Source organism: Rhamphochromis sp. 'chilingali' (assembly GCF_963969265.1).
Source record: "Rhamphochromis sp. 'chilingali' genome assembly, chromosome: 11".
In the NCBI taxonomy this organism is placed as follows: Eukaryota; Metazoa; Chordata; class Actinopteri; order Cichliformes; family Cichlidae; genus Rhamphochromis; species Rhamphochromis sp. 'chilingali'.
The window spans coordinates 31,209,756-31,219,117 of NC_137938.1; the positions used below are offsets into that span (position 1 = coordinate 31,209,756).

Genomic DNA, 9,362 nt, shown 5'->3' on the forward strand with positions numbered 1-9,362 from the left:
TGGCGCTTTTCTAGTCCTTAAGGACCCCAAAGCGCTTTACATTCACACACTGGTGATGGCAGCTACATTGTAGCCACAGCTGCCCTGGGGCACACTGACAGAGGTGAGGCTGCCGGACACTGGCGCCACCGGGCCCTCTGACCACCACCATGGGGTTAGTATCTTGCCCAAGGATATTTGGCATGCAGCCAGAAGGCAGCCTGGGATCGAACTACCGACCTTCTGATTAGTGGCTGACCTGCTCTGCCACCTGAGCTATTCACATGTTGTGTGAATCATATACAAGACCTGAAACCACCTTGAAACTATTGAAAATTAAATTCCTAAATATAGACACCTACATACTCAAAAGTTGCTGATGAGCAAACTGTAATTCTACTCATTTTCTGCTTATACTTTCAATCACTTTCCAAAGTTCATGGCCATGAGTGATAGTACGAAGACTAACCAGTAAATCATTAACTTTATTGTTTCAGCTACAGTCAAAGCTGCACTACCCTTAACCTGCCCCTGCTTTCTCTCTTTGCCACAACAGATAGTTACAATGATTTAGAGGTGCTAGGTCTTATCCCCACCACTTTTCATTTTACTGCAACCCACCCCAGCATAAGCTGGAGGTCACCACTCAAATGAAGTGGATCACATCATCCACAAAAAGAAAAGACAGAATATTGAGTCTGCCAAACCTTCCACCCTTTGGCTATACCTAGAAATTCAGGTGACAAAGAGCAGCCCTGAGAGAATTCAGAAAATACAGACTTATTGTTGGTAATGACAGCCATGCTCTCACTATGGTTTTACAAGGTATGAATAACCTGTAAGAAGTCCGACACCTTAAAAGTCTGGAAGCACAGACCACAGAACACCCTGAGAGACATGGCGTTTGACCATGTCTCTCAGGGTGTTCTTCGGGGTCTGAGAGACCCCGAAGAGGTCTCTCAGAATCAACAATCAACAAGTCTACTGCTTGGGCAAACTCTGACTGCCTCAAGAGCCCCGAAGAGGTTGATGCTTGTCTGATCTGTGTGGTGGTCCAGTGTTATACAAACAGGATGGGATTAAGCAGAACTGAGGAGATCTCAGTATAATATATTATACAAAAGAGTACAGTACCTCAGCATACAATATCAGAAGGTATTCTTGTCGGTGATTAACTACGCCCCCATGTGAGTTAAGCAGCACTTTAGCCTGACTGCAACATGTGGGCAGAACATCCCTTCCCTCTCCTTAGCAACCTGACAACTTGCCTGAATCGCTTTGAGGATGACCAAAAGTCTGTTTCAGCTACTGCCAAAGCTGCACTACCTTTAACCTGCCCCTACCTGTTGGCCACCACAAATTCCCACAACCTAACTAAGCACAGGAGGATTATTTCCTCAGCCTCTTCATGGCTGACTTGACATCTGGTGTCCAACATCTATTTCAGGGGTTACCAACAAACAGCACCTTGCAGCGACCTCGGCGATGAAGGTATGGAGCATGGCCAACTCGGTGTGTGAATACAAGAACACTATGTGCCAAAAAACTAAAGACTCACATAGTCGTGTGGATTACAAGCTTTTCTGTTCCAAATCATCACATAAAAGAGCTTCAAAACATCTCTGAATTGAACATTACTTGTTTTCCTGTCAACACATCTTGCTGATGAGCCAAGCAATGAAATGTTGACTAAAATATTGAGCTGCTCAGCTGCAAAGTACAAAGAAACGCATTTGCTGTCTTTGATGTGTGCATTGTTTTGTTTATTTTTGAATTGCTGATTTATTAGACACATTTTCACAGTTCTTTAGATGATGTGAACACAGGGAAATGCTAATTGTGTTTACTTACTAGGATGTCTTGTTTGAAACAGGGTACCTTTCATTGGGAATTTTACATGACTGATAACCTTGAAGGCTGATTCATCCGCTTGTCTCATCTGTAGGGGTTTTCACAAATGCAATGCAGACATTATTAGGAATACAAATGTCTAAATCAGCAGGATGACAAAAATTATAATGAACTCTATCTTGCAGCTCCCTTGTGTAATGACCGACTGGATTCAAACTCAGCACAAATTCACACAGTGAGTGGGAGTAAAGTGTCCTATAGTGGGAATCCATCTAAGATGGAAAATCCCTTGTTGTGCTCTACATGTGAGAAAGAGCAACATGATTTGGATTTTGTCCAGACCTCATGTGTGAATGCAGATTTTCTTTCCACTCGTTTTTGTTTCTTTCTAACTGTTACAAAGAGTCAATAATGTGCAACAGCCTTTATCTGGATTCAAGGCATAATCGACAAACCTTTTCAAGCTAATACAGAAAGTACATTCAAAGGGGTGAAAGTAAATAGGTAATGCAAACTGCCAGATGCACAAGCAATACTGACATGCCAGAATGACCTTTATCGATAACCAATAGAACACGCTAATGATTGTGGGAGTTAAGGGCTGATGTTTGATGGCAGTATACACATCCAGGATTTCTGAAGATCTGAGTAAAAAAGGTCAAGGCCCTATCATGGTTGCTAATTGCTGCTGCTAATAACATAAATCTATAATGGTGTGGCTAAAGAAGATCAATGACCACAGACTGACACTGTACCTAATGAATCCTCTACTGACTCGAGGAGAGAAATGAGGTAAGAGACCGAACTCACAGTTAGGGCTGAGTTCAAGTCCAATCTCCTCTTCTAATAAAGAAAGATATGTAAAAATGCATGTGTGTGTTCACACAATCTGTATATAGCTTCCTAGTTGGTTGTATGTGCCTACAAGTTGTCATTTGTGTATATGTGCATGTGTGTGTGTGTGTGTGTGTGTGTGTGTGTGTGTGTGTGTGTGTGTGTGTGTGTGTGTGTGTGTGTGTGTGTGTGTGTGTGTCCTTGCTCTGGATCATGTCTGTGATCCCAGGTGGGCTTTAGGGGTGGAGCAGCAGAGCAACAACAAAAAAAGATGCAGCACCAGGAAAGAGAAGAAGGTAGACACTCTCTCTTTCATCTCTCTTTCATCCCACCTTTTCAAGGAAAGGAAAGAGAGTTTATTCCACTGTTCTCTCACCCTCTCTCTCCTCCTCTGTCCTGCTCTCAGATGCCTTTTGATGCCTTTCAAGTCAACCAAATGTGCTTTCCGGCTGCCATGCACTCTAACAGAAAGGCCTGTGTGTAGTGTGGGCTTTGGCACAGTGCCTAATTACTTTTAAGTCATAGACAGGTAGGCGGAAGACGGAGGTAGTTGTGTGTGTCTTCGTCTGCATCATGTGGGCTTTAAGCTGAGTTGTTCTCTACCACCCTGCTTTTTAGTTTTATGGGATTTACGAGCTAGCCTTTCTACCCAAAGGCAGTTTTGGCATTTTGCCACCATAAGACAAAAATACTACTGTACGTGTTGGGCCAGACATAAACCACTGACAGAAGATCACCAATATACTGGCATGATATGTAATAAGCAGATGGCACATCTGATACCACAGATACAGTATTTACTCCAGGTCAGCCACCAAGTGATGTAAAATTTAGAATAGAATAGAACAGAATACAATACAATATTGTGTTCTTGAATAGTTGGTGCTCCACACCAACTGTGTCAGAATAAAATATAGATAGTAGACAGCAGAAATAAATAGGTAGTGCAAAGAAAAGACTTGGTCTGACTAGAGTATGTGTGAGTGACCTGAGTGATGAGGGTAACTCAGACCATGGCTCAGATTGGTGAGGTTGGTGGGCATGGGTGGGGTGTGGGGTGATAGTGGTTATTGACGGTCAGAAAGGCCCAGGGAAAGAAGCTGTTTGACAGGTGGAGGTGTGGAACTTGACTAGCCTGAGGCACCGACCGGGTCAAACAGATTGTGGGCGGGGGTGCAGGGGGGTCACCTGCGATGGCCCTGGTTTTCCTGAGACGGGAGGATCTGGCGATAGTCTCCAGGGGTGGCAGAGGGCAGTGAATGACCTTTTTTGGCGGTGTTAATTACCCTCTGCGCCGCCTTCGTGTTTCAGTTATGGCTCATGTGTATCAAACAACCAGGAATCCACGAAGTGCAACTGCTGCTGGGCCTTCTTTACCAGAGCATTGCTGTTATGGGTCCAGGTAAGATCTGCCCAGAAACGAAGGTTGACAGATTCTACCCATTCACCATTTATAATGAGAAGGGAGTGGACCTGTCTGAGCCTTCTGAAGTCTATTATGAGTTCTTTTGTTTTAAGGACGCTCAGCTTCAGGTTATTTTCTAAGCACTAGTGGCTATGACAAATAAACTGAATTATCTGCTTTTGCACAAGGCAGTACTGAAAGATTAATGGTCATTGGTAAAGTTCATATTTGGGTAAAAAAAAAAAAGAGAAAGAAACCTTATGTTTATTTGTGCCATGTGTTTGTTTTCAGCATCATCTTATTTATACGAGCTGACAGAAACAAAGGTCACTGACTCAACACAAAACAAGGATGTGAAGAATAAACACTCAAAACCTCATGTAGGCTTGTGCATGAAGCATAAAAAAATAATCTTGTAACGACTTAAGCATGATGCTAACAAAATTAGTTTTTGTGGTGGCACAGTGAATTGTTATAGTGAATTGCAGGCAGTGTTTTCCCGAGTTAAGCCTTTAAACATGGAAACATCCTCTATGCTGAAATGTCCTTGAGCAACACCAACAGACTGCAGAGACTTTCACTCCAAAGTTTAATAAACAATCACATTATTATGTGAAAGGGCTTTACAAGCCACTGCTGTTTCTTATTTTCTCCCTCTGTCTTTCTGTCTGATCAGGAGGAGGAGTGGCAGCTACAGGACAAGTCTGGACATGATGGAACCCCCCCCCCCCTCCCTCCCTCCTTTCCCCTTCCTCTCTTCCCTAAATCATTTCCCTCATTCCCTTCGTCCCTCCTTCCTCTTCTCAATTTAAGCGCAAACCACAGACTTGCTGTGGAGGTTTCCATGACAAACATTACTAATTGGGGATCATTTTCATTTTGCTTTTTTCAATCATGTCTGGCAAAAGTGACGTGTGTGTGTGTGTCTGTGTGTGTGTGTGTGAGAGAGAGAGAGAGAGAGAGAGAGAGAGAGAGAGAGAGGGAGAAAGAGAGAAAGCCACAGAAGGGAAGCACTGTTAAGTCTCTGTTTTGATATAAAACCTCTGGCTCATCAGACAGACAATATGAGCTCAGTGCAGCTAATAAATGCAATATTACAAGTGCTATACTGCTTTCAGAAAATGAGCAGTTGTTCCGGAGCAGCAGGTTGGCGGCAGCAGGGTGCATCGCCACTGCAAGTGACCTCTGATCCTGCTGGGCTCCAGTCCACACACAGCTGGTAACTGTGGGTTGTTGCTTACAGTCATAAAATCTCACATCAGTATTTCCTGATTCATTTACTCACAGTTTCCCACTGGCTCATTGAAATGCAATATAGTAATTCAATATACTGATACTTACAGATATCACATTTGTGAAATAGTGAGCACTTTTATCAGACAGGCTCACAAAAGCAAGAAAAAAAAACTTTGTTGCTCCAGGTTGAGGACAGGAGAGAACACAGACATTTTCTAGTCTAATTTAGTGCCTATATGCTTTTAGCTGGTACATTTCAAAGACAGCAAAGCTGGTTTGGTTTAAACATGTAACCACAATTAATGAAAAAAGCAGATCCCAAGTATTTCTTTAAAATACAATGAGATTTTATGTCACATGCATATTTTGGTGAGGTTTGAGGGGTTACATAAATAAAGTAATTAAAGAAACCTTCGTTGAGGAAAGAGTGCATTCATGATGGGAAAGAAATATTTAGAGGAAATATAAATGATCTGCTTAAGTCATTTAGTCATTCCTAGGCTGCAGTTTACCAAAGTGTTTTTTTTCTTTAAGTCACATCATTTCAAAATTAATGCAACTGTTGGATATTTTTTTTTGTCGTTGTAATTTTTGCAATTAGTAAGGTGAAATTGTTAAAGTCTCTAAACAAAAATACATGTTTATTTGTAATATTTATATATTTCTTGATTGTAATTCCTTTATGGTAGACTTGAATTTTCAAGACTTAAAAAGTGCCGAAACACATTTAAGAACAAAGGCATATCATACCCTCAACATATGGCCTGAAAGCCATATATCTAAGCTCAGAGAGCACAGACTTCTGACAAACATGCTGGCTGTGCGTGTGCGTGTGTGTGTCAGCGTGCGTGAGTGTGTATAGCTGTACTGTATGTATATGTGTGGGTATCTAATGATCCCTGTGTCGCCTTCTCGGTGTCTCCCACACCTCCCCTTCTCATTAGCGGTGACGCCTGAGTGGATTAACCGCACGCGTGCACACGTACGTGCACGGTAACACACACGTCCACCCCAACCGCTAACGAAAGTAGAGCTCATCAAAGAGAATCTATCCACCCTGGTTTAGAAAAGACAAACTGTCATAAAACTCGGATTTGTACTCAATGCAAACCAGAAGCCCCTTTCTGGCAGGAGGCTGGGTATGTGGGTCCATGTGTGTGTGTATATGTATGTGTGACAAAGGCAGGAGCTCGGAAACAATATGTATTTATTGTTTTTGTGTTAAGGCCAGTGTCTTTCTGTGTGGGTTCAAATGATGTGTTATATCATCGCAGATTAAACTAATTTGGTAAGTAACTGAGAGAGGGAAAAAAAGCAGAGAGGAAAGGAAAGAAGAAAAAACTTGAATGAAAAGAAATAAAAGGATGATGAATCGCAGGAAGAGAATGAAAGGAGAACTCACTTGATTAGAACAATAAATATAGTCACAATACACAGCTCTACTCAAGACCACATATCTTCTCTTCTAATCAGATATTTCCTGTGCAGGCTCATAGATAGAAGAACAGACTCAGAGCCGAGCCAGAAGGATGGAAAGAAAGTGAGAACTTAATACAACCAACACCCAGCACAAAATGAGAGTGAAGTCCTGGTAACTGTAAACCAGATGGACATGATCTAACATCTCCTGTCATAATGTGGGGGGGGGGGGGGGGGGGGGGTTTCCAATCATTCTGATTGAAAGAGACACTCCAGACTTTTGTTTTATAACCAGGATCAAAACCTTACCTGCCAGTCTGGTGGAACTGTTCTCTAGTACATTTTCAAAAAAATATAAATCCACTGCCTGCTGTAAGCAATTCAGCAATGGAAGAAGGCCAGCCAGGATTTAGCTGTTAGCATTAATCTAAAACTTTGCCCATACTGTAAGTCACACCAACAAAACTGCGCGAGACAGGTTTAAACAGAAACAATCAACAAACCTAAGGAAGCACAGTTATTTGTGTTGTAGCCGAAGAACCAAATTTGCTGTTTGATTTGATCTTTTGGCACAGATCAGAATCAAAACCATGCAGATTCTCCAGACCACGAGCCAACAGCAGTCAAAGCGTTACATACAAATAACAGATGAGAAAGCGCATGATGCTGTGAGGAAAACAGAGGTGGATTACAACAGTGTGACAGACAGAGAACAGATATCACTGTCAGGCCTCCGGTTAGGATTCAGTAAAAAACTGGGAGCAATGCAGCGGATGTACTGCTGGGGTGATATGGGCTGCTTGGAAGTGTGACAAGAAGAAGCAGAGCCACGGATGAGCCTAAGAGCTGGAGAATATCCAGCTCCAAATAAAGAGACAAAAGAAGGAAATAGAGTTTGTGATCCTACCTTTCTTGGTTTTCTTAGATGGCTGTTTCTTCTTAATGAACTTGGTCGCCTCCTGTGGAACTTCAATCTCCTCCCCATCACCAGCCAGCTCTGCTATGGGCTCAACACCTCCTGAGTGAAAGATATGAAGGAAAATCATTACAAAAATAAGTTCAACAAGTCTTTTTTTCCTTCTTTTTTTCTTAAAAACACATTGTTATGACACACAGTGTCTGTGAAGATAAAGTTTGCTTTCAGTTTTGATCCTCTGAGCTGCAAAGCCATTGGGTTGCCAGAACAACATAAATCTTTGTATCCAAGGAGCAGCACAGTTGCGGTCCTGATTAGATTGTCAATGTATGGAATAACTAGGAATTCCTATATTATTTCATTACATTCATTACTTAGTAACTAATGTGTTCTAAATACAAAGTAGCTAATCCTTCCCTACACATTAAAAGCATAAGTATGTCTGCATGTTTTTCCCAAACTCCTAACCCTAGACAACATGTTCAAACTTGATGAAATCTAGCCCATATACTGCCTAGGGTACACAGATCTGTAATATCTATATTGCAATCGATCAAAATATTTACTTCAAATACATTGCAGTTATTCTGTGTATTTGTATCCACAAACTGCATGATCGAGGGAATGTACTATCATTTTTATGCACGTAAATCCAACCTAATGTTTGAATGTTCGTGTACATGTGATACATATAAAAATTTGCATGTTTTGTCCAATGAACGATTATCAACATAAAACTCTGCAAGTGGTTGCTGCAAACGATGGGTGTGGCTGTTTTTTCAGTCATTTCCATCTTAATTTATCCATCCATCCATCCTTTTCCGCTTATCAAATTCAGGGTCGCATGGGGGCTGGAGCCCATCTCAACTGTCTTAGGGCAAGAGACGGGGTACACCCTGGACAGCAATTTAGAATCACCAGTTAACCTAACCCCACCAATTTAATGTCTTTGGCCTGTAGAAGCCATTTATATGTTACCCAATTAAAGCCCCTATGATTGGTAATAATCCAAGTGTTATAGTGTCTGACCTGTAACAAAATGTTGCACCAAATCACATTTCATAGCAATTGGGTAATAATTAAGCTATTTAGTCTTATGTTTTCTATTTAAATCAACATTTACAAATAACAGAAAAGACATGTATAACAATCAGCGGAAGTAGCTGACGAGACAGGACTCATACCATATTTAAGATGTCACCGTTAGCATTCTTTTCCTATAAGTTGAACATTGTTTTTGCATTTTCATTTCTAATGGTTTATAATGATTCCGAATTGTTAATAACGTTATGTAGGCCTGCTGCTATGTAGCAGGCAAAAGGTGGAGGCGAATGCAGGACACGAGAGACAGCTTTAATGCTAAAATTGAACAAAATACAGAACAAACTCCGAGTAGAAACAAGGCATCCAAAAACCAGAGAAACACAGCGCTTAAATACACAAAACTATGGGGAATGAGGGAGGACGTGACAAAGAACTGAGACAAACTGAGAGAATAAATACAAGGTGATGAGGGGAAACAGGAGACACCTGGGAGGACAGCTGAAACTAATTGAGAAAACACGCGAAGGCATGTAAAACTAAATACAAAGCATAAGAGACAAAAGACTAACAAAATAAAACGGAAAGTAATTAAACACGAGAACAAATATGCATACTTGACAGAGAAAACACAGGAGGGCAGGAAAACGAAATGTAAGTGCAAATTATAAAAGGAGACTG

At 41.4% G+C, this 9,362-nt stretch overlaps 1 protein-coding gene across 2 annotated transcripts in view; it reads right to left on the minus strand.

The window, feature by feature from the left end:
- The window catches only part of bbs9 (Bardet-Biedl syndrome 9), a 174,741-nt gene that overhangs the window by 56,187 nt on the left and 109,192 nt on the right, over positions 1–9,362 (minus strand). For both annotated transcript variants that reach the window (XM_080897378.1, XM_080897379.1), the window contains exon 21: positions 7,632–7,742. In XM_080897378.1, coding sequence (XP_080753504.1) covers positions 7,632–7,742 — 111 coding nt within the window. The remainder of the gene's footprint in view (positions 1–7,631; positions 7,743–9,362) is intronic.